The sequence below is a fragment of the Phacochoerus africanus genome, chromosome 1 (assembly GCF_016906955.1).
Source record: "Phacochoerus africanus isolate WHEZ1 chromosome 1, ROS_Pafr_v1, whole genome shotgun sequence".
Taxonomy (NCBI): domain Eukaryota; kingdom Metazoa; phylum Chordata; class Mammalia; order Artiodactyla; family Suidae; genus Phacochoerus; species Phacochoerus africanus.
The window spans coordinates 16,427,763-16,453,990 of record NC_062544.1 but is presented as its reverse complement, the minus strand read 5'-3'; the positions used below and the strand labels follow the sequence as shown (position 1 = coordinate 16,453,990).

Genomic DNA, 26,228 nt, shown 5'->3' with positions numbered 1-26,228 from the left:
TGGCTCAGTCCTTGTCCTTAAGAAGTAATACTCTAGCCCTTTTGTCATTCCCTCCTGAAGCATGTTTATAGAAGCAACCTTCCAATAGGAAGGACTGAAAGAGAGCAGGTGATATTAGGATAATGCTTTTCTGTCAAAGGTAGAGACATGGATTAGAATCTTAGTTCTGTTAGTTAACCATCCTGACAGAAGAATCACTCAGTGGCCACAAGGGCCAGAATGGGCTGTGGAAAATATACACATTTCACTTAACAAGCTCTTTAGTTCTCCTTTTTGCTTTTTTTTTTTTGCTTTTTAAGGCTGCATCTGCGGCTTATGGAAGTTCCCCAGGCTAGGGGTCAAATCGGAGCAACAGCTGCTAACCCACACCACAGCCACAGCAACTTGTGATATGAACCACGTCTGCTACCTACACCACAGGTCACTGCAATGCCAGATCCTCAACCCAATGAGCGAGGCCAAGGATCAAACCCACATCCTCATGGATAGAGGTTGGGCTCCTTACCACTGAGCTGTAACAGGAACTTCCCAAGCTCTTTAATTCTTACTCAGCCAAGCAACATCAGGGAATTTTTTTCCCTACGTAAAATATTCTTTAACCTTGTGTCTGAATTCACAGCCACTCAAACTTGTGATCTAAAAGTGAAACATTTGCAGTGGGAAATGCCATGAGGTTAAGGGGAGCCTGATGTGTCACTGCCCTAGAAAAAGCACAGCCAGGGACTTCAGTAAGACATAAAGCAGCTTTATCGCTGATGGTGATGGGGTTGATTTACATGTTTATGTGCAGCTGCTTTAATGCCTGTAGAAAAGGAGAGGGTAGAAAAGCTTTGGCAGCTTTTGGGCCTCTGATGCCAGCTCTGTTGGTGGCAATGCCAGTCAGTATCACCCAGCTCTAAGAAATTATCAGACTTTGCTTCCTCCTCGCTAACTTCCTGAGGCCAAATGCACATAGGACCTTCTATCTGGGGACAGTCAAACCATCCCTTGACAGAGTCCATAGATCCTTTGAAATTTACACACACTGTCCCCTCACTCCACTCCCCTGCTTCTCATCCCTGGCCTCCCTGAGGGGTTCTGTTTTTAGTTTGCTTGAGGACTTGCATGTCTGTGGATTTCTGACTTGCTAATAAGTCTGGGGACTTGGAAGGCACCTGTGGGTCTGGCAGCATGAGGTGGCTCCCAGTGCCTAGGTGGGGTGCCTGATATAGGCAGCAGGTTGGCACAGCACCACACCAAGGACAGTGAGGCTCCACTATCTTCAGAACTAGCTCCTGACACTGGAAACTAAGGGCTTCCTGAAGAGCCTCTGGGTCGGTTCCCCTCCCATCTGTCATGATGCCAGATGGCTTAGGAGCCCTAGTGCCTGACAGTTACCATCTAGAGCAGGCTGTATTTTCCAATAAGCCAGAACTAGCAGCTGGGACTGAATCAGCCACAAATTATTAGCTGTGTGCTTCCTTGGCATGGGGCAGCAGGCTCTGCCATGCTTTAACTAAGAAGGAAATGCAAGCTTCCAGTTTCCCCTTTGATGGAAAGGAAATCAAAGGTGTAGGGAGTCATTTTTAGCCCAGCTGCTAGAAACGAACTCCTGTGTGATGGAGCCTATTCCTAGCCTGCGGACCTCAGAGGGCTGGGAAATTAGAAGAAAACTGAGTATTCTTAAAATTGTAGAATGTTTTAAACATTTCTAAAGGTAAACTAATTTAACAAACTCCATGTACCCATCCCTAGCTTCAACAGCTACTAACCTTTAGTCAGGAAGGTTGAAAAAAGTTTTTTTTTTTGGCTGTACCTGTGGCATGTGGAAGTTCTTGGGCCAGGGAACCCTTAACTTGCTGCACCACTGGGGAACTTCCAAGTTTTTTATATTTTGAAATATGAGGACATTCTCATTTGTTTTCATAAACTAATTTTATCACTAGTTTCTTCACTCTTTGGAGGGTTTTACGCAGTCACTCTGATACTCTATTTTAGCCCCAGCTCTTGGACTGGCTGGATGAGGTAGGGAGGTGAAAGGCAGGGTCAAAAGCGGAAGTGATCACAGCAGCCAGGACAGAACTGTGGGCTGCAGGCTTTCCTTCCACCAATAGCAAGCTCATGGGAAAGCACAAAGGGCAGGGGCCTAAATTACTGATTTCTCCTGTCCTGTGTGGTGTCTCAGATTCACACGCTGGTCTTGGAGGGGTTATTGGGCCCTTCTCTTTAAAGATCTCATGATTAAAGCAACCAATAATTTGCATGGCGAGTCCCATCCTCCCTGGTCTCCTATCACAACATTTCCCTTTGACATTCCAAGTTCTGCTAAACCAGTTGTAAAAGAATCTGCAAGTCTGCTTAGCTCTTGGGATCAGACAAACCACCTTACAAATACACTTCCCAATCAGGTTTACATTTAACAGCTGCTGCCAGCTCCCCAGTCCACAACAGTCCAGCCTGACAGTAACATGCCTCCGGGAAAGTCTGTACCTGGTCTTCCTAAAGCAGTCTGGATTCTAGCTTGAGAGCTGTGTCAGATGTGATTCAGCAGTGGTCCTGGAAGCCAGTGCAGAAATCTGAGAAGCACCAGAAATAATCACCAGGCCCAGCAACATTTCCTAAAGCAGTTCCCTACCTTCGACTGCACAAACTGTTGTAGGAATCATGACTTTCGTCATTTATGGACTAAACAAATATTCAAGTCTTTGACTATACCTGAGCAACTCTGGAGGTCCAGTATGTGGAGTCTTGTCATTTTACTGAAGCTCAAATGCAGGCCCAGTGCTGTAGTGTTCAGGTCATTAGCCGGCAGGCGCGGCCAACTCCTAGCCTCTGCATCTCGGCATGGTGTAATGTTCTCTATGCCTATAAGCACAATAACTTGTGATAAGATGCCACATTTTGGGGGGTTTGGGGAATGTGACAAGGAGCAAGAGGATAGGGGAAAAACAGATGCAGTGCTTGTGATGGAAGGGAAACACAGAAAGTTAGTTCTTAGAAAAACAGGCTGGATTATTTTTTGGCTATTTTAGGGCTGCATCTTCGGCACATGAAGGTTCCAAGCTAGGGGGTCAAATCAGAGCTGTAGCTGAGCCACGTCTGACCTACACCACAGCTCAAGGCAACACTGGATCCTTAACCCACTGAGCAAGGTCAGGGATCAAACCCATATCCTCTGGATCCTAGTCAGGTTCATTAACTGCTGAGCCACGAAGGGAATTCCAAAAGGAGGCTGGATTTTAAGAACAGGATTTAACTATGGTTTGGATCCGTGATGTGAGGAAAATCAGCTAATCCACTGTACACTCTGCACAGAAAAAGTATAACTGAATTTGTTGTAGTAACAGCCATATCCTGGGTAAGCCTACAGAGGATCCATCAGGTGGAAAACCTGCTCCTGTGACAGAGGTGTGAAGGTGCTTGAGACATTGTGGAAACATGCAGAGAACACAAGATTGCACTGGAAATGGGACCTGGGAGAAGGGGAGGCTGCAACTAGAGGACAAGTTGGGGATTTCTGAAAGTCCCAAGACAAGCTCTTATAAATATCCAAGATGCAAAAATGAAAAGCCAGGAGTCATATGTTTATCGGCCAAGTCGAATAATCACTGTCTGAGGTCATTTTACATGGCTGTACAAGAGGGGCTCAACTGTTAAAAGGACTCCTTACAAAACATCTTTTTAAGCTTCACAAAGAGTATATAATTACTGGATTCACTGCTGGGAAATAGCTGAGTCTTCCACACTGGCCAGATAGCATACCTATCCAAATGAACACACTACTGCAGGAAGTTAATGGGGGCCATAAAGGCTGGGGTGTTGAGGTCATTCTGGACAATACATGAACTCACGAACTCACCGATCAAGCCTCTGGCTGTTACCAGGGGAGACCAAGTTGTTGTCCTTCACCGCCTCCCACCACATTTCTTGGAAGGTGAAAAACAGCACGTTAACCATCTAAGCTGACATTTAAATCACTTGCCTGGTCTTGAAATTTTGAAGATGACTATTTTCTACTCATCTTGATAACAGATATTGGTTAGAAGTGAAGGAGGCATTTTTAAAAACAGGTACAAAATGAAGGCCATAGAATCTACAGACATTTGGATAGAATGGTTTTTTCACATTGAGACCACTTACGGAATGTCCTTTAGTGACAAATGACTAAGTTTCTAATAATGCTGTAGATGCTGGTGCTATTGAATATAAATATGCCCCTTATCTTCTAGGAGCTCAAGGCCTATTCTTGGAGGCAGATAGTATTTAAAGAAAAAAAAGTGTTTGAATCTTCAAGGAAATTCTAAAAGACCAAAATCATTCTGACTCACTGCAATGTCACATAAGAATATAAACAATGTCACAGGTGCGATCGCCTTAGCAGTAAATTCTGGTGTACTTTTTTTTTTTTTGGTGGGAAGAAGAAAGCATCACAAGGCTTTAAATCATACATCTTAGCATCCTTATACTTAGGCTTTTCCTACTTTTCAACTCTTTAAGGATTTTTTCTATAGTCAAACATTTTTTCAAAAGGCTTGAATCTATCTTTTCTTCTAGATTTTGAAAAGTAGAATAATAACAGTGGTAGATAGACTCTTTGGCTCCAGCAAAGTTACACCTACTTAGATTCCCTTCCTTTTCTTTCCAGATACATTACTTGGCCCCCTCATTAGAAGCACTTAATTAGGTCTTGTTAGGCCTCCTGTAAGACTTCAGTGAGGGAGCAGAGGAGGATGTGGGTGGAGGGAGGAGGCCTAAGAAGAAAAATCCCTACTCTGGGCAGCCACGATAGTATCTTAAGAAAGCCTGTTCCAGTCTATTTCCTATTCCTTGGAGATTGAGATAGCTGTAAGCAAAGCCCTGACCTTTGCTTAGTCTCAGTAACAGCTCAAAAGTCTCAATCTGACAAAGTCGTCCTCTAGGTAGTTCCAAGGCTCCCCAGGGGTTTCTGAGATCCTTGCCGTCTCCCAAGGAGTCAAAACTGTTTCCATAGTGGCTATGAAATCGTCTCTTTCTAAGAGGTTATTTGCTTTTTTCACCATCATTCTGTCACGAATATGCAGAATTTTCCAGGCTACACCACATGTAGTTTCATGACACTAAGTCTGGAAGCAGATGTGAGAATCCTGTTATTTTCTATCAAGCCACACATTAAAGTCGTCCGCAAAAATGTAAAATACTGTCAACTCTTACTAAAAGATTTTGTTTAGAAGACTTTTTTTTTGTCTTTTTGCCTTTTCTAGGGCTGCTCCCGCGGCATATGGAGGTTCCCAGGCTAGAGGTCTAATCGGAGCTGTAGCCACTGGCCTACGCCAGAGCCACAGCAACGCTGGATGCGAGCTGCGTCTGCGACCTACACCACAGCTCACGGCAACGCCGGATCCTTAACCCACTGAGCAGGCCAGGGATCGAACCCGCAACCTCATGGTTCCCAGTCGGATTCGTTAACCACTGCGCCACGACAGGAACTCCTAGAAGATACTTTTTCTAAAAATATATTAAAAAATTTATGTTATTTAAATTAATATGTAAGAAATTTGTTTTAATATCTAATATGATATACATCAAGAGATATAATTCACATAAACTAAAGTGCTCTTTAAGCTGTTTTGTGTGTGGAGAGGTCTTAGGGTCAAGTGTTCTGAGAAGTACTGTTGTAGCAGGGTCCTGGCTGCCCAGAAAGCACCTAGCACCAATGGCTGGGCCACAGTGCTTTCAGCCAAGGTTTCTGTGTAACTAGTGTCGTTTCTCACCCACGCCTTTGGGGAAAAATTAGATGCCAGATTTATCATAAAGACAGTAAAGCAAAGCTTACCACACTCTTTGTCCTTCTCACTTTCCCCTTAGAAACTGCATGAAGAATTTCATTTCAATCTGGGAGACAGGCTTAGGAAATTACAAAGTGTGGATACCACACATGTCCACTGCCTACCAACACCTGCTCAGGGCCTTTGAAGAACAGATCAAAAGAACAGCACAATTGTTAACACTGAGAGCATGCCTACCGCACACCACTTACAGAATTACACGCGTACTTTTTTTTTTGCCTTTTCTAGGGGCGCTCCCACGGCATATGGAAGTTCCCAGGCTAGGGGTCTAATCCGAGCTGTAGCTGCTGGCCTACGCCACAGCCACAACAACGCAGGATCCAAGCTACGTCTGCAACCTACACCACTGCTCACAGCAACGCCAGATCCTTAACCTGCTGAGCAAGGCCAGGGATCAAACCTGCGACCTCATGGTTCCTAGTTGGACTCATTAACCACTGTGCCATGACAGGAACTCCCATGCATACTTCATTTCTAAGATGAAACACGTATGTTACTGCCTCTGACATTCAAACCATACCAATCGGGAGTTCTTGTTGTGGCTCAGCAGAAACAAATCTGACTAGCATCCATGAGGATACAGGTTCAATCCCTGGCCTTGCTCAGTGGGTTAAAGGATCTGGAGTTGCCATGCACTGTGGTCGTAGACGTGGCTCGGATCCAGCATTACTGTGGCTGTGGCATAGGCCCACAGCTATAGCTCCAATTTGACCGCTAGCCTGTGAAACTCCATATGGCCTGGGTGTGGCCCTAAAAAGACAAAAAAATTTCAGAAAAAAAAGAAAAACTGTAACAATCGAAAGCTTATTATCAGCATCAACAACTACGGGTAAAAAAAGCTATCTTTGACACTTCTGGGTTCGTGGAGTCTAGAAGAATACGGTTTTGTTCTGGGCTTCACATACTACCATTCCCGAATGAAGCTATTTTAAGCTGAAATTACTAAGATTGATGCTTGGTTGAAAGCAATGATTTCATAATAATCTGCACAAACCTAGAGACAGGCAGCTTATAAGGTGGGAGTTTCTGAATTCTGGCATTTGGTAGAATGGTTAACTCTTCAAGATCATCTTCAAGGTGGGAACTAAGGCTCTGGGCAGATTCGTGCAATCCAGTAACAGTAAGTGCTCAAAACCAATGCTGCTCCTAAAGCCGGAAAACCTGCTTTAGCTGTCATCACAAGGACAAAATTCACAACCCGGCTCAGACCATCACAGAAGCATTTATTACCACAGAGGAACTCAGGGGACGCTTGAGCCCACACACAGCAGCCTGGGTGGCATGTGTGATGGGGGATTGGGGATAGCAGGTGGGAATGCCATCAATCCTGGCTGGGTTAGTCTCCAACCGGCAGGTTTGCTCAGCCCAAATGACTGGCTAGGCTTATCTCTGTGGCGCTTGGGGAGGTAAGCCTTGACAAGCAGGCTTTCTCCTGGACACAATGAGGGACAGCCAGAACCAGGGAAAGAGCTGCAGACACTACCTTAAAACGGAAATCAAATTAGGCTCATTGCATCAGGAAGTGCATTTCATCCTGATCATAAAACAAGGGGGAGAGGGCGCACTGGGCTCTAGTAGATAGCCTGTCTTTGAGATAAGATGCTTTTTTGAAAGTTAAACATGGGCAAGGCCTTTCCCCTTGCTAATAGCAAGCAGCACGCAATTTCCAAGCCAGTTTTAAAAGCTATTGTTATCTTTGTTATCTGTTATTATTTGGATTTTGAACAAAATTGATGGAGTAGGAGCCAGTAGAGGAATCCTGTTTGATCTGGAAATTTTCTGTGGAGAGTCCAAAAGGCCGGAGAACCAAGTTCCCAAGATCTTTTAGTTTACCTGCAATGTAAAAGCAAAGTCCAATAAATACAGGGAATCAGCAGAAGCAGGACGACACCAACTGATCTTGCCTCACTTATCTGATTAGAAAGCAGAAAGAGTATCTCTCCGCAGTTAGAGAAATCCCTCTTTTAAAATTACGAAAGCTGCAGCTCCCAGGGTGCCTGAGCAGTACAGTCACTTCAGGGCCATCCAGCCCTGAGCCACTGCTTGCCTATGCAGATGAATGTGAGGGAGCCTGGCTGGAGAGCGAAGCTTCCCATTCAGACTGACCAGAGCCACTTGAAGGACACAGGCTCTGGGGTGAGCGGTGGCCTGCTCCCATGGCTGCTTGGCGGGGAGGGCAGGGGTCCCCCCAAGGCTCTATGAAACAGCAGAGCAGCTTGCTGAATCTAATTCTTCTCTCCAGGTTGCTACTAAACCTGGGTTCAAACTCAAGAGCTGCTAGCTCTAAGTAAAGCCTTAGCTTCCACACAAAACATTTGTGGGGAAACGGGAGATCTTGTTCACTTGCACAGCATCATCAACCTCAACAGTCCAGTTCTCCTGTCCTGGAGTTTCAAGCTTTACTTACTCATCACCAGGAGAGTTCATGTCATAATGCCAAATTTAAGACATGTAATCATGTATTTTTATGCTGATTCTACATACAAGAGGGCCATGGAGGAGTTCCCATTGTGACTCAGCGGAAACAAATCTGACTAGCATCCATTAGGACGCAGGTTCGATCCCTGGCCTTACTCAATGAGTTAAGGATCCAACATTGCTGTGAGCTGTGGTGTAGGTCATAGATGTGGTTCCGATCTAGCATTGCTGTGGCTGTGGTGTAGGCCAGCAGCTGTACCTCTGATTTGACCCCTAGCATGGGAACTCCATATGCTGTGCGGGCAGCCCTAAAGAGCAAAACAAAGTTCCCAGGATATCTGAGAGATTTATAGAGATTTGTGGGGCAATAGGATGGAATATTTGAAACTAGGAGTATTTTGAAATTTTTTTTTTTTTGTCTTTTTAGGGCTGCCCCTGCAGCATATGGAAAATTTTGCCCCCAGAAGCTCATCATATTCTGAGAAGGCTCCTAAAACCCAGACTGACCACTCTCCAGGCAGGCTTCCCAAACTTAAACGTGTAACACACATGATTAGTGCTGCTGATTAAGGAGAATCACTGGCACAGGCCTCGTCCTTGCACACAGGTGGTAGCACAGAGAGGCCGAGAGCCCAGCTGTGGGCAGATGGATGCATGAATAGGGGATCACAATAAGCCAATAAAAGACAGGGCCTCCCCAGGATAACATGAGTTAGCCAGAACTCTGGCAGTCTGTCTGTGCTGGGGTTGGGGAGAGAGAACAGGGAGGCAACAAACATTTAAAGAAGCCCAATAAAATGTCACTGCTGCCACAATTCTTGGCTCTTCTGACATGGAATGAGTGAAGTGAGGCATCTCATGCCACATGTCTCAGGAGGAGCCCTTCCCAGGGCCACTCTGGACTACTGACCAAGCCACGGGCCACCTCCTGCGTGGAGGAATGACTGAAAGTCCACCTCTACTTCCAGAACAACTGAAAGTGAAAATGCACCATTTATTTAGTATCTATTATATATGTGGTACTAGGATCTAAAGAACACAAGTGATTCTTGGCTTCTGAGCGGCTCCCAGGCTAGTGGGCAGATTGACATGAGACTGAGGTGAGCCGAGAGGGGCTCTCAGGCCCATGCAGGGGTGTGAGGAAGATGTTTTAGGAGAGTTGAGGCTCTGCAGTGTTCTGAAGGATGGGGGGTAGTTACTGAAGGTGATGAGCAGGCCACTGTGCCTTCCTTGGTGGCAAAGCAAGAGCACAAGGATTCAAACTGGAGACGAAGAGGAGCAGGCGGCCTTCTGCGGGCCTTCACTCTGCCTAACTGGCTGAGGGACCCGCCCACCACAAGGAGCCTTGAACCTTGGCTGGCTGATTCCACAGAGTGGCCATGAACAAGCACTTCTCCAGACGCAAGCAGCATAGCCATGGCCCTCCATGTGGAGGCCGTGGGTCCCACAGCTGCTCAGAGTCAGTGACCAAGCACGGCAGGGACAGAGCAGAGGACCACCCCCCGCCGCCCCAACAGGTAACTTTTACTCCCCAGTGGCTTTGCAGAAACATCCTCAGGACTACACTGTGGTGCGGGACTTTGCCAACTCAAGCTCCTGCCTCCTCCACTGGCAGCAGACGGGGCTCTCACTCATCTCCAGCTCCTGCCCCCTCCCCTCTGCCTCATTTTCCCTTGCAGGTGTTTCCCTCAATGAATGTCTTGTATTTCCAATCCAATCTTGGCTTCTGTTTCTCTAAGGACCCAGCCTAACACATACGGCATCATTCTTTTTCCTTTTATTTTCAAATCTCTGCCTATTTATAACACTCCATAACAGTCTATTATCTCCAGACCAGCAGGGTAGATGATGGAGAGTTCTGCTTGCTAAACAGACTACATACATAAAGTCCCTGGCAGGTAGCAGACACCTAATAAGGACATGTAATTAAACAGTCTCCACATTAGAGAAGACCTGAGGTTACCTGGCTTGAATTAATTCAACCAACGTGTACTAAGTACATATACCTGGCAGGGATGCAAAGATACACAACACAGTCTTTACACCAGAATAAGCTCAGATATGATGGAAAACCAGACACATACAGAAGCCAGTTCATATGTAGCTGAGTTATAAAATGCTACGAGGAGTTCCCGTCGTGGCTCAGTGGTAATGAACCCCAATAGTATCCATGAGGACATGGGTTCAATCCCTGGCCTTACTCAGTGGGTTAAAGTATCCAGTGTTGCCGTGAGCTGTGGTGTAGGTTACAGATGCAGCCTGGATCCCGAGTTACCACGGCTGCGGTGCAGGCCGGTAGCTACAGCTCCTATTTGACCCCTAGCCTGAGAACTTCCATATGCCACAGATGCATCTCTAAAAAGAAAAAAAAATGCTATGAGAGTCAGTAAGAAGATCCCTCCCAGCACGTGCAGGGAGGAGGGAGCTCTCCAGAGGTTTGTGTGTGAGAGTCTGCATTTCAACTGCCACCAAAGGACAGGCAGGTGTGCAACCACTTGAGAAAGCAGAAGTGGGGAGTGCAGGCAAAAATGGATGGAGCAAATGTCTGGAGATAGGCAGCAGCCATGGGCAACAGCTGAAAGGAAAGCGGGAAGGTGCAGCCATCAAGTTCCAGTGAGCCAGGCCCAGTGGTCTTTGGATAGTGTGCCACAGTGAAGGCCAACTGATGGTTTGAGAACAGCTTTCAGGGTTGATAATTCTGTGGGGCAAAGTGAAAAATGAACCAGAAGAGGAGAGCCTTGATGTGGTTCTGACAGAAATTCAGGGTAACATAATGGGAAAGAGGCCATTTAGACACAGAACAAATGTATGATGTCTACGGTGTTAGGGAAAGCAGCTGTGAAATTAAGGGTATGGGATTAAAAGCTAAAATATATATAAAATAAACAACAAGGATATACTGGGAATTATACTCATTATCTTGTAATAACCCCAAGTGGTGCATAATCTGCAAAGAACCTGGAACCTACGCTGTACACCTGAAGCAATACATTATAAATCAACTATACTTGAATTTGAAGAAGAAAAAAAAAAAAAGCTCTAAAATCAGCATGGGGTCAGCAGTAACACAGGCAAGAGCATAACATTAAGGTAGAACCAGTAAGTTTTTGGTGTCTGAAAAATTCACCTTTTACTGTTTATGATGGTAGCAGAGAAGAATCTTCAGTAGAGGTCAGGCTTGGGGTGTGGACACTCACACACTCACAAATTCTCTACTGCTGTTTGGAGTTAGGTTGGGAGTTAGGCTGGCTGCCCACAGCAGCCTCTGTGTACCCAAGACAGGACTGCTGGCCAACCTTGCCTATCTGCCATACTTTCTACTGGCCACTAAACACCACACCGCCCCTTACCTGGGCAGTAATCAATCAGGTTCCCTTATTCCCCACTTGTAGCAAATCTGGCACCATCACTCAGCCTGAAAGTGCCCACATGTCCCTGTTAGGACCTCATCTATCAGATTACCATGTCAAAGAGAAGAGTTTTCAACACTGCTTATACCCAGACAAGAGTGTTCATGACTACAGATCAATACTTAGCAATGGATCTAGTTCTGATAAATGTTAATTTCTGTGTCTCTAAGCAACACTGTATCATAATAACCTGACTCATTATGCATAATTTCTCACTGGAGATACTGACTATGCAGTAGTCAGTTCACTGTCACGAGAGCTGGGAAGGCCATTTATTTTCACCTCCTTAAGATCACTGGGGTTTGGGTCTAACAGACTAGGTCCTTTGGGACTTTCTCTTCTTAGGGAATCGAAATGCATACAATTGAATCCAGAGGCAGGAAACTAACCCATGCAGCTGATTCTGGCTTCCCTCTGAGCAAAAAGCAATTTAAGAGATAGCACAGAATAGAGAAGATAAAATTCACACCCAATTCAAAATGCTTATATTATCTCTTAGGTGAAAGTGGAGGATGAAGGAAGCCTTACCACGAAATGTCAAAGCAGCAGGAGTGGTTTTCCTGAGAGGAGACGCTAACAGAGCAGCAACTAAGAAATGAAACAAAAAGCAGGACACCAAACACCCCAAACTGACATTCCCTACTGCGTGGGCCACAGAGAAACAGAACCAGCTGAGATTCTCTTGTGGTCAGAGCACAGAGCACGTGTGTGCAGTCTGTAATGAGTATTAGGGCAGTAGGAAGAGAAACGAGAGGAAAAAAAGCTTGGATTTCCATACCCACAGGATGGCTCCAGTAGTGTTTTGTTTTTTTTTTGTCTTTTTAGGGCCATACTCTTGGCACATGGAGGTTCCCAGGCTAGGGGTTGAATGGGAGCTGCAGCTGCCGGCCTGCGCCACAGCCACAGCAACGTGGAATCCAAGCTCCATCTTTGACCTATACCACGGCTCATGGCCACGCTGGATCCTTAACTCACTGATCAAGGGCAGGGATCGAACCTGCGTCCTCAATAGATACTAGTTGGGTTCATTAACCACTGAGCCACAACAGGAACTTGGGCTCCAGCAATTTTAAGGGACAATTTCGAAGCTTGTGATTTTCAGTGATTCTAGGACCTTCTACGACTTGCAGAGAATTGAACCATGTAATGAACGCACAGGATCAGCCAAAAAAGAATGGGCTGCATCTTCACAATGACAATGACGTTACTTTCAGCTCCAAACAGAGCTCTTGAACGTGGATCATCCAAGGTGGCATTCAGTTCACAAATGTGCGCCCACTGGGATGCTAGTGGCCAGGAGTGAACATCTGAGTAACTTCAGGAATCAGGAGACCAGGAACACGTCCCAAGAAAGTGGAGGGAGGGGAGAGTACGACAGGGAAACCTGGGCTGGTGACGACGGAGGCCTCTGCAGGTGCCAGTGAAAGGAAGGCAGGGCTCCTGGGGCAATGCCCTGCCCACGTCTCTGGATCCTGCAGGGGAATCACTGAGTTTCATGCCACAACCCTAGGTTTTCTAGGACCTGGCAGCCACCTGGCAGCTCTTGGTTGAGGTAGGAAGAGCAGATCTCATGGAATGGCTGGAAGATAAGCTAGACATGCTATCTGGAAATACCCAACCCAGGACCTGGGTGGTTTCCCTACCTATACTTGGTAAATGGTGATGACCTACAGTGAGCCGACTCAACTTCTCCAGTGACAGTTTGTCCAAATAAACACCAGAAATGAAACCTGGCAAGGAATGGCTTGTTACAGAGAGCCATGTGATATTTCAAGTTGAGTGAATCAGAACAGCACATGTTCTGAAATGTCTACTTTCTACTCTCCCTCTGCTGCAGCTACAGCACAAGGAGGGAAAGGTAAACCCAGTGACTTGCCTGCTTCTGCTCAGCAGGCCTCTCTCCAAGCAGAGCTGCTCACCACCACCCCTGTCCCCCACCCCCAGCTGCCACTATACTGTCCTGTCCCTCACCAATCATATCCCCAAATGGTGGTGGATAAGTTCAAGTGTGCATGCATCAGAAACACCTAGAGGGGTTGTTAAAACTCAGAGTGCTGGGCTTCATCTCCAACTTTTGATTCAAGTAGGCCTAGGGTGGGCTGGAAAATATGCATTTTGGATGAGTCCTCATGTAATGTGCTGGTTTGGGCATAATATTTTGAGAACCAGCCCCAAAAGATTACCTACTTTTTGCAGCTGTCGAGTGAAATCTCGATCAGATGCCCGATATTAAAAACCAACTGGGAGTTCCTGCTGGGACACAGGGGATTAAGAATCCAGTGTTGCCACAGCTATGGCTCGGATTCGATCCCTGGCCCAGGAACTTCTATATGCTATGGGTGCAGCCAAAATAAATTAAAATTAAAAATTAAACTAAAAAAACCCAACAACACTTATTTCCAGTGATTAGAGGGGTGACACTGCCTGGGTAGGACATCCCTCTTAGATGATGTGAAAAGTAGTCCATGTTACTTTTTGGAGAAAGCAGACAACTTTTTCTTCTGCCTCACAGTTTGACACACTGAGATGACAGGAGGTCAGGGAAGAAATCACAAACGTACACAGAAAGATTCTTAGCAGTTCCACATATTTGTCGTTTGATGGCTGTATCACGATACAGGATAAAACAATCTGCAAATGGTGAGGACAGAAGTCTAACCTTACATTCTTTCCTATTTGTAACCAAAGCTTGTTCAGAGACCTACGTTAGCATCATCATCTGGCCTCCAAGCACCCAGCTCTCGCCTGTCCAGCATGAACAACAGCTCACCTTGCCACCTTCTATGGACAGACCCTAACTCCAGGAAGGTTCCTCTCCCCTACAAGGTTAAACAGACAGGCTTTTCGAAGACACTCCTGAATGCAGAGCAGCACACTATGGGTCTGTCTTCTGTACCCACAGTTCAGCAGAGGAGCTCCAAGGATCTGAAAAGAGCTCTTATATTTTACTTTGAATCTTTTTTTTAAAAAAACCCATCTATGTAAGCAAAAAATTCAATACCATGAAATCAAAACGAAGAAATAAATTATTTATACCCAAAAGGCTGTGCCTGCCATCCAAACCCCTACGATTTCAAACGTTTGTTTCTCAAAGTTGCCTGATTATTCTTTTTTTTTGTTTTCTGTCATTTTAGGGCCGCACCCTCAGGACATGGAGGTTCCCAGGCTAGGGGTGCAATCGGAGCTACAGTTGCCAGCCTACACCACAGCCACAGCCATGTCAGATCCAAGCCGAGTCTGCAACCTACACCACAGCTCAGGGCAATGCCAGATCCTTAACCCACTGAGTGAGGCCAGGGATCAAACCTGCAACCTCATTTGGTTAAATAGTTACATAACTTTGAAAATGCCAAGGACAAATGGTGTTAAGCACTTTTAAAAATTGTTAACTGCCAGTCTTCCAGCAGGAGCCATCATTCCCAAAGAAGGACTAAACACCATGCAGTCCACTGCAAACACCGTGCTCAGATCTTCTAAGAAGTGACATGACTTTGCACCTAGAGGAACCAGCCTCCAAGGGGCTCAACATACATGAAACAAAGCTAGGTGATGTGTAACAGGAGGGAAGACCACCGGAACGCTCTTGTAGGGCTGAGAGGCCATGCAGAGAGGTGTGTCTCCCTTTAAGGCTCTCCTAAGGTGGGCAACGCCTAGACGAAATATTTCATTCATGACTCATATTCATTAAGAAAATGAAGGAGTCCAGCCGTTCAAATTATTGATGTGTGACAACAAACTGACATATTATTTACCAGGCAACTTAAGTTGTTTAAGTATGATGGAAGAATTCATTACAGAAGCAACCGAAGGATGAATTCTACTTGAATATTTCAAATGAAGGGAATGATATAAGTAAAAGGCAATGCTATGGAGACCAGGAAATATCAGCTCATTAGAATTTAGGGTGACAAGGAAAGTCGGAAGTCTGGATTCCATTTGGAACTGACAATGCCAGTAAGACTCAGTTTATACCTATTCTGTTGTTTCATACTGGTTCAAAAAAATAGACCCAGAGACTAGTATCTAATTGTCTTTTCCAAATTCACTATGGTCACTCACAAAGTCATTTCTTTCAGCATGAAAACCAGCTCGGCTAAATGCAATTTTTTTTCTAAAATAAGCATCATTGTGAATAGGTGAGAAAACACTTTTCCCTCTTCTTTGAAGGAAAAGTACTTCCAAAATAATTTTTCTGCTCAAACACAGTTTCAAATTTAATTAAATACATATATTAGGGAAAGATCCATTTTCAGAAAAACTGGGCAAGATTCTAGAAATTTCCCAAGCCTGAAGCAGCTCCTTTTGGAAAAATCTACCCAGCAGGGGCCAAAGTGCTTAGGATCAATTAGGTTAATGGCTTCTATACATATTTTTTCCATACCCGTGGCATGTGGAGGTTCCCAGGCCAGGAATCAAACCTGTACCACAGAAGTGACCTAGTCACAGCAGTGGCAATGCCAGATCCTTAACCTGATGAGCCACCAGGGAACTCCTTAATGGCTTCTTCTCCATCAGCTCTGCTATCAAAGTGATCTTTTGAGAAATTTGTATCATTCTCTGCATAATGATGCCTAAAAGCCAATAAATGACCAGACACAATTTATTTTAAATGACTCTCTTTTAGGCCCATGTGATTATAACTCACAAGATAGATTTTGAAAATATTCATGTAGAAGGACATATAGGAGATACTAAACAGAGAATTATCAACAGGTTATATGCAAAATACACTAGGCAGGTCTCTGTCTAAGAATCTTTACTCCTCTTAGTCAAGCAGACTGTTCATGAGAGAAGCTCTCTAATCCCAACCATAAAAATACTTTGGCAAATGCGAGAAGTAAAACATGGGTCAAATAAATCCATTTTCCTAACCCTCTACCCAGTCTTTTCCTCTTACTAATTACTACTTCCTGCCTTCTCATATCTTCTCAGATACCAAAGAGACTCTTGACTCCATTTTCAAAACAAAATTCCCTTGGTTCTGACATGGTACTGGCTTTGAACTTAAAACCTTAAGTTGTTTACTCACTGAAGAAACACAACTGCTTTTATGAATTTCACGATCTGAAGGAGAGGTTGGTGTGCACCAGGTTGGGAGTTGAACTATGTTTGCATTCTTCAAGGCAGGAAAATTTTCCAAAAAACCAAAACGGAAGTTTAGTTTTTGAAAAGCTGATACCCACTTTAAACCATACTGCTCTTTCTAGAGTCAAAAATCACCCAAAACTCACTAGCCCCATGATACTGGTGCCCACAACAAAGGAAGGGCCTCAAAGCTATTTCTAACAGCTGTGTTCTCCTCTAATGAATAAAAGTACTGAAGTCCCCCATCTCTGGCTTCCTAGCTATTTACAGTCAAGAGAAAGTAAGGGAAGCAGACTCACCTAACATCTCTTCCTTTAGTCTTTCATTACGGTCTTCAATTTGCTTAGGTAGTCTCTGAGAGAAAAGCACAGAAATATGGGTTGTGAAAATCCTTTGGCTTTATTAAATTGAATTTGAAAAACATTAAAAACCTAATGTGAAAAAGAGATCAGATTAAGTACATTATATATATATATAATCCTATTAAATACAGAAAAACATCAAGTATCTGTCTGTGGGTGAGCAACAGAGACAAGGGTTTTATTTGGTTCAATTCTATATTCCAAGTTCTTGGCACAGTGGGCGAGGAGGACCTCAGTAAAAATGTGGTGAAAATACACATACAGAATGCTGAGAAGAAATGTGTACATTGGTATATTTAGGTGGTGGGATTATGTGCGATACTTAATTTTCTTGCTCCTTTGTGTTTCTGAAGTTTTTTCTTTATACAATCTAATCTGCTGAGACAGCATCAGATCAATATTGGAAGTTTTTAAATGATCACTTAGATTCAAAGTTTTTCAACCTTGGCACTGATGTTATTTTAGACTGGGCAATTCTTCATTGTGGGGGCTGTCCTATGCATTGTAGAATGTTTACAGTACCCCTGGCCTCTACCCGTTAGATGTCAATAGTACCCTCCCAGTCATGACAAAGTGTCACACACTGCCAAACATCCCTGGAAACCAAATCTCCTCCAGCTGAGAACCACTGATCCAGACGACAATCTTCTCTGGCCACTTTTAGCTCTGTAATTGCCCCCAAGCACTCTGGGATTCCAGTATTAACTCAGACATAATAATTCAAAATAATATAAATTCAAAATAAAATGTTATGCATGTGACAACTAGCTTTAATAAAAGGCTCCCTTTCACAGAAGTCTTAAAAGTAATTTGACAAGGATAAAGGTTACCAAGAATTTAGTCAAGATGATAAGAACTCTATTCCCTTTCCTTGTGTTATATTTAAGTAAATCCTAACACCAGAGATAAATTAAAAGTCAGATAAAGGATTAAAACTGCTTTCAAATAACTTTTGTATTTTAATTACCCCAATGAGTCTTTCTCCTATAATTACATTTCTATGTAAATAAAAGATCTGTTACTACTGAAGGGATTCACTTCAAGTGTGTGTCAAAACAAAGCAAAACAAAACCCAAACCAAAGCCTATCAGTGCAGGGAGATGAGCCAACATTTCTCAGGTCTGCGGTGGAGTAATAGTCCCCAGAACTAAATGGGAAATCCTGTGTAGCAGGGGCTCAGATGCCGCCAGGGCCCAGACGAGAAATGGAAATTAAGTAATGGAATGGGTGTTAGGCATTAGCCTGCAATGTGCTCAGCAATGGAACTGGAGAGCTTCAGCCGAAGGCCAGCATGCAGGAATTCCAGAAGGAGTCGGCATGTCCACATCATCCAGTTTTTAAGAGGAGTCTAACTTAGATTTTTATCTAGTAAAATCTTTCCATTTTTAAATGTTGGAAAGTGGCCTCAATTAAAAAAAAAAAAAAAAAAAAGCTTGGTTTAAATAAAACATGTCTGTAGTTTCCCCACTCCTGCCCGCTGGCCTGCATCTCTGCTCCATACGGGGTTCAGGAAAGACCTCTCTATCTTAATGGCCCTCTGCAAGTCTGGCATCAAAGAAACTTGTTTAGTTAAAGCCGGTACTTTTTTTTTTTTTTTTTTAAGGGTCATACCTGCGGCACAGGTAAATGCCTGGGCTAGGGGTTGAATCAGAGCTGTAGCTGGCCTACGCCACAGCCACAGCAATGCAGGATTCGAGGCACATCTGTGACCCACACCACAGCTCATGGCAAAACCGGGTCTTTAACCCACTGGGCAAGGCCAGGGATCAAACCCTCATCCTCATGGATACAAGTTGGGTTCTCAACCTCCTGAGCCACAACGGGAACTCCCAGAACCAGTGTTTAAACTTATTTGAACATCTGCTATTTGGGTGCAATAACATACACATCCAATTCTGCGGTATATCCTTTCGAAGTTGCTCTGGGCATTAGAGACAATCAGAGTGGTGTTAAAGGTAAAAGCACAAAGCTGTCATTGTTTTTAAAGGAAGGAAAACCAGCAACTTGTAGTTGATTTAAACTGACATAATATTATGATGTTTAGAAGCAAAAGGATTTTTGGTGCTAAGGACAAGAACTACAGTCATTTTAAGAGAGATAAGTAGGTTACTTTGGAGTTCCTGTTGTGGCTCAACAGTAACGAATCTGATAGTGTCCGTGAGGATGTGGGTTCCATACCTGGCCTTGCTCAGTGGGTTAAGGATCCAGCACTGAGCTGTAATATATGTTGCAGATGCTGCTGGACCCTGCGTTGCTGTGGCTGTGGCGTAGGCCAGCAGTTTGCAGTTCCAATTGAACCCCCAGACTGAGAATCTCTAGGTGCTGCAGGTGTGACCCTAAAAAAAAAAAAAAAAAAAGACACACATACAAAATAATTAGGCTTACCATACAAGCTTCTCTTGCTTGATGTACTGATGGGTCTTTTTCTAAAATGGATTTATAGTCTTCCAGGGCTTCATCTAGCTTCTCAGTTTTCTCATACAACTCTGCTCTCCTCAATATTGCCCTGATATAGTTGGGATTTAACTGAATTGCTGTAAAAAGAGAAGAAATAATTGTTACCATGTGGACAAAGAGCCTATGCATTCCTAGCTACATCAGGTTTCTTTATTAACCACTCTCCATTTGTCAAAAGTTATACCTGGGGTAGGCAAACTTTCTGTAAAAGGCAGATAGTGAAGATGTGAGCTTCTGTGGGACAGACTATTTCTGCTACAACCACTGAAAAATGCTGCTACTTCAGCACGAAGGCAAGCACAGACGATGCATAAATAAGAGCGACTGTATCATGACAAACCTTTATGGATACTGAAATTTAAATTTCACATTATTTTCATGTATCCTGAAATACTATTTCTCTTTTAATTTTAATCAATTAAAAATGTAGAAACTATTCTCAGCTCGCGGGCTGTACAAAAGCAGGTGGCATGCAGTCTGATTTTGGCTAGTCGCTATAATTTACCAAATCCTGGTCTATACTTCATGTCCTGGTTTCCACCTACTAGTCCTTCCCCCACTTCAGAGCAGCCAGAACAGAGTGCTGGGGTGCACAGTGAAAGAGTGAGAGGGAATTTGATGGTATAATCTAAAAGTTGAGGGATAACAGTTTGGTGACAGACTTTATTATCACTGTCTTTTTTTCCAGGCCTCAACTACTAAAGTCACCCCATGACTAGTGAAGTTATACTTTTCACTAAACCCTCGTTTCTTCCAACTCCTACTCTAAATACCCTCAGGTCACTGGTGCCTAAGATCCTTTCCTTTATCCAACAACAACGGTCCTAATAATCCTGTGTCTATGTTTTGGTTCAAGTATACTGAATTCTTCTATTCTTGTTTTTTTTTTTTTTCTGTTAGAAAGCAATATCATGGCTTTAGAATCTTCATTCTTTTCAGATGATATACACATTTTTAAATTCATTCATGATTTCAGTAACTACTTATTTAGTAACCTAATACATGTATCTAATGCAGTGTACCTTTGGAGTATAGTGGCAAACAGAACAGAGTCCATATTCTCATGAAGCTTTAAGCTATGCTAGGAGGCAAGAGTACACAGCACAGAAATTAGAAGTAATTTCAGATAGTTACGGTGTTAAAGAGAAAAATAAAACAAGGTAATGTAAATTCAAGAGAAAAGGGGAATAAGCTAACTTTAGAGAGTGCTCAAGGAATATGAAAAGTGAGTATCTGAGAGATGCCAGCCATTTGAGAAGCTTAGGAAGAGTGTATAGGAAGAGGGACTAACAAGAGTAAAGGTGCTAAAGCAAGAATAACTTTGGCACAGAGTGCCCTTGTGGTGGAGCAGGTTAAGGATCCAGCCTTATCACTGCTGTGACTTGGGTTAAAAAAAAAAAAAACTTTGCCATGTTGGTTAGGGGCTGCTGAAGGGATGAGGTTAATGATGTCTACACTGCCTAGGTCATGGAGGGGAACCGGCCAGGGAAAGGGGCCTGGACTTTTACGTCAGTGTGATAAGAAGACAGTGGAATGGTTTCAAGCAGATTAAGACATAATCGCATTTACAGTTTAAAGGATCCTTTTGGCTATGGTGTGGTGAGGATGAGTGAAAGAAAGCAGTGACAGATGGGAGGTCACTGCAGTGCTCTGGTTGAGATGACGCTGGCTAAACTGGTAACAATGGAGATGGAAAGAGGAGGACAGATTATGAAAATGTCTTTGAATCAGAGCCCAAAAGACTTGCTAATTAACGGAGTTCCCGTCGTGGCGCAGTGGTGAACGAATCCGACTAGGAACCATGAGGTTGCGGGTTCGGTCCCTGCCCTTGCTCAGTGGGTTAACGATCCGGCGTTGCCGTGAGCTGTGGCATAGGTTACAGACGCAGCTCGGATCCTGCGTTGCTGTGGCTCTGGCGTAGGCCGGTGGCTACAGCTCTGATTCGACCCCTAGCCTGGGAACCTCCATATGCCGCGGGAGCGGCCCAAGAAATAGCAAAAAAGACAAAAAAAAAAAAAGACTTGCTAATTAACTAAACCATGTGGAATGAAAGAAAGAATCATCAGAGATGACTCCAAAGGTTTTAGTTTCAGAATAATAATGCCATTTACTAGAATGAAAAAAACTTAACTGCAGGTTATGTTCTTACATGCATCCATGGAGACAAAGGAGGCACTAGAGTCTGTTCTGGGCACATTAAATCTGTGATGCCTACTAGACATTCCACAAGAGATGTCAAGTTTGCAATGGGATACAGGGCTTCAGACCACAGGGCAGAGCCAAAGATATAAACTATAGTGTACAGATGGTTATTTAACATTTTAGAAGTGGATGAGCTCATACAGAGAGAAAACATAGAGGGAAAAAAAAGAGGAGGGGCCTATAGATAAAGATATAGGGACTTTGGGAGTTCCTCTTGCGGCTCAATGGTAATGAACCCAAGAGTATCCACAACGATGTGGGTTTGATCCCTGGCCCTGCTCAGTAGGTTAAGGATCCGGTGTTGCCACGAGCTGTGGTGTAGGTGGCAGACATGGCTTGGATCCCACGTTGCTGTGGCTGTGATGTAGGCCTGTAGCTACAGCTCCAATTTGACCCCTGGCTGGGAATTTCCATATGCACAACTTCCATATGCCAGGGGTGCAGCCCTAAAAAAACAAGAAAAGTAAATAAATAAATAAATTCTAGGGACTTCCAAAATGAAGAGGTTGGCAGAGAAGCCAGCAAAAGAGTGTAAGAAAGAACAGCTAATGAAGCAGGAAAAAAAAGAGGAATGATGACACACTGCATTAAATGCTTTTGTGACATTAAGTAAGATGAAGACAGAGAAGCAACTATAGAGCAAGAACTTGGTGGTGACCTTTATAAGATGGGTTTTGGGGGCATGGATGAAACAGAAACCTGATGGGGAAGTTCCTGTTGTGCCTCAGTGGGTTACGAACCCAACTAGAATCCATGAGGATGCAGGGTTGATCCCTTGCCTTGCTCAGTGGGTTAAGGATCTGGTGTTGCTGTGAACTGTGGTTAGGTCGAAGACATGATTTGGATGCCAAGTTGCCATGGCCTAGACTGGGAGCTACAGCTCTGATTCGACCCCTAACCTGGGAACTTCCATAAGTTGAAGGTGCCGCCCTACTGGGTCACTCTGCTGTACAACAGAAATTGAAGAAATGTTGTAAATCAACTATGCTTAATTAAAAAGAAAAGGAAGCTGCTCCATGGATGTGTGAGGAGAGGACAGGGGAAAACAAAAGGGACACACCACCAAGCACAGACAATCTCTTAAGGAAGTAGCTCACAGAAATGGTATAGTGGTTGGACTGGGATACTGGTTCAGGAGAAGCTCTTTTTTTTTTGGCTTTTTAGGGCTGCACTTGTGGCAGGCTAAGGGTCGAATCAGAGCTACAGCTGCCAGCCTACACGACAGCCACAGCAACACGGGATCAGAGCCGCATCTGTGACCTACACCACAGGTCATGACAATGCCGGATCCCCAACACACTGATCGAGGCCAGGGATCGAACCTGCAGTCTCATGGATACTAGTTGCTCCATAACAGGAACTGTCCAGGAGAAGATTTTCTGAAAGAACCCAAACCTCAACATTTAGACTTTACATTGTGTCAACTCCCCCTTAGTCTAACACATCATATTCTCTTAAAATATTTCCAGTTACATAACATCCACAGGACAAAATATTCCAATGACCTCTACTACATCTTTTAAAAATTACATTTTAAGGAGTTCCTGTCGTGGTGCAGTGGTTAATGAATCCGACTAGGAACCATGAGGTTGCGGGTTCGATCCCTGCCCTTGCTCAGTGGGTTAATGATCCAGCGTTGCCGTGAGCTGTGGTGTAGGCCGCAGATGCGGCTTGGATCCCTAGTTGCTGTGGCTCTGGCATAGGCCGGTGGCTGCAGCTCCGATTCAACCCCTAGCCTGGGAACCTCCATATGCCGCGGGAGCGGCCCTAGAAAAGGCAAAAAAAAAAAAGACAAAAATTACATTTTAACTCAGATACTGTCCCCTTCTCAACTAGTGGATGGCTTCTAACAATACAAATGTGTATTGAAGACAAGGAACTTTCCCCAGGATTACCTTGTACAAACCTCTAAAATCAACTTATCACTTGTTATTTTCTTTCTTAACCCATATAAAAAGAATGAACCTAAACTTTATTTATGCCAAAGTTAAAAACCCTAAGGTGACTGGCATTAAATACTGTTCCATATGACTGACAGTGATGAACTCCAAATATGATCTCAGAAATAAGCTAAATTGGAGTTCCCATCGTGGCTCAGAGGAAATGAATCTGACTAGTATCTATGAGGATGCAGGTTCAATCCCAGGCCTCACTCAGTGGGTTAAGGATCCGGCATTGCCATGAGCTTCAGTACAGGTCGCAGACTTGGCTTGGATCTGGTGTTGCTGTGGCTGTGGTGTACAGCAGCAGCTGTAGCTCTGATTTAACCCCTAGCTGGGAACCTCTATACGCCAAGAATGTGGCCCTAAAAGATTAAAAAAAAAAAAAAAAGGAAAGTAATAAGCTGAGTCTTTGCTAAAGTTTCTGCACTGAATGGGTGTGTGTCTGGGGGTGATGGGAGGAGGAGGAGAAAGTCCTTAATACAAATAAACCACACTACTGTCAAGGTATTCTGCCCAGGGGTTCATTACACAGAACCCATAACAACTAAGAATAAGCACAATACTGGTTTAACCAAATCCAGAAACAAATTTGGAAAACACTTTGGTTGGAAACACTTTCCTCACTTTCCTCTGCAAGGCTCCTACACTGAGGGCTACAGCTAGAAACGAACTGTTTCTTTGTGTAAACCTTGCTTATCAGGCTTATAAGGCGTTTTTCTTACCATTTGGTTATAGAGAAAAGAACTCTGAAAATCAGCAGCTTGTTCCTAATTTAAACTCTTCAAAGCCACATATCTCACAAAGATTAAGGTTAAAACATCTTCCAAACGAAACAGTACATTCAGAATCAGTTTCAGCCTAAGATAGTAATAATAGATCAGAAGTATTCTGCTAGATTCTAATGTAGTTAAGTTTCATTCAGATACTCTAAAAAAATAACCAAGTATAAAGAAAAGAAATCCAGTAGAGAGGGTGACTAATTAATGTAAAAAAAAACCCCAAAAGGAGTTCCCGTTGTGGCGCAGTGGTTAACGAATCCGACTAGGAACCATGAGGTTGCGGGTTCGGTCCCTGCCCTTGCTCAGTGGGTTAAGGATCCTGCATTGTCGTGAGCTGTGGTGTAGGCTGAAGATGCGGCTTGGATCCCGCGTTGCTGTGGCTCTGGCGTAGGCCGGTGGCTGCAGCTCCGATTCAACCCCTAGCCTGGGAACCTCCATAGGCCACAGGAGTGGCCCAAGAAATAGCAACAACAACAACAACAATAACAACAACAACAAAAGACAAAAAAAAAAAAAAAACCCAAAAAACAAAAGAGAGAATTCATGCCAAGTCTGAGAGTGGGATTAGATAATATATGAAGATCTTTTTAACTTTGCAATTCTCTCAGAGAAAATATGCAAAGGAGGAAAACAGAAAAAAAAAAAAACACCAATTATGAAAGTAGTGGTTAGCTAGAAAAACTCATGAGAGTAGCAGGATGCAGGAAAAAGTCATGTGTGTTCTCCACCCAAGCAGGTGATAAAGGCAAGACAACTGGCCTATCAGTAAAGTTTTGAAAAAAACAATAGCGATCCTCTGTCTCGGGGTGTCTCTACTAGCTGGAATTGAAAGATCATGACGGAACTCAGCGTACAGCAACGGCTTGATTCATTGTGTGGAGCTTGAAAGAATAATTAAAATGATGGCAAGGCGGTTTGGAGGAATAAATACATCTGAAGAGAACACCAACTCCCTAACAGAAGCTCCTCCTTCCACAGCTGCCCTCTCAAACACACAGATCCGGATGCCCCAATAGCAGCTAAGATCTTCATTTTCAATCTCAAAGTAGGGCAATTTGGACATATAGAAACTAAATTCTGTTCCACAAGTTTCTGTGGCTCAGGTAGCTTTGAATTATCTTCCATATTATTTACCAACACAGGATTAACTGACTGAACCATTCAAAGGCATGCCTCCATGGAGAGGACTACTCTGCAGTCCGTTTCTAAGAAAGGCTGAAAGTTTCTTCTTTAATGGCCCGAGAAGAAGAGAACATGTGTACAAGGACACGGCTGACAGAGAGAGCCTCTGTATTTGGTTGTCTAGCTGGAATAAAGCTCTTGTGTGTTAACATGTACTGAGACCAAAAATTGTACCTTTGCTGCAGTCACTGATGGCCATCTCTTTCTTGTCCTAAAAGGAAAGAAATCATTAAATATGTGTCACTCTAGTTTTGCCTCAATAGCTCAAAGGTTCAGTGATATAAGCTGATCATTAGTAACTGCTTAAGGAGATGCAGAATGCTTTTCAAAAAATCACACCAAAACATACACGTTATTTCCGAGCTTCAAAAAGGGTGACAGCTCTGTCCTGAAAGCCTCCTGGCAACAAATTATTCAAGCAGTTTCCTCCTAAAGTATCTTTAAAGATTGTTTTAAGTGACCTATTGTATTTGCAAGACACTTTACATTAGAATGTTGACACTGAGAGAACTTTGTGATCAATAAACAGGGCAAATGATTGACTGTGAGTCACTGAATTAATAACCCTCCTCTGTGGCTAGTTGAT

At 43.8% G+C, this 26,228-nt stretch overlaps 1 protein-coding gene across 2 annotated transcripts in view; it reads right to left on the bottom strand.

Annotated features, from left to right (window-relative positions):
* Window positions 1–7,007: 7,007 nt before the first annotated feature.
* Window positions 7,008–26,228, bottom strand: part of TTC1 (tetratricopeptide repeat domain 1) — a 56,252-nt gene continuing 37,031 nt past the window's right edge. For both annotated transcript variants that reach the window (XM_047779926.1, XM_047779840.1), the window contains exons 5-8: window positions 25,817–25,853; window positions 19,465–19,613; window positions 17,017–17,071; window positions 7,008–7,637 (exon numbers count right to left, since the gene is read on the bottom strand). In XM_047779926.1, coding sequence (XP_047635882.1) covers window positions 7,504–7,637; window positions 17,017–17,071; window positions 19,465–19,613; window positions 25,817–25,853 — 375 coding nt within the window. In that variant the 3' untranslated portion in view covers window positions 7,008–7,503. The remainder of the gene's footprint in view (window positions 7,638–17,016; window positions 17,072–19,464; window positions 19,614–25,816; window positions 25,854–26,228) is intronic.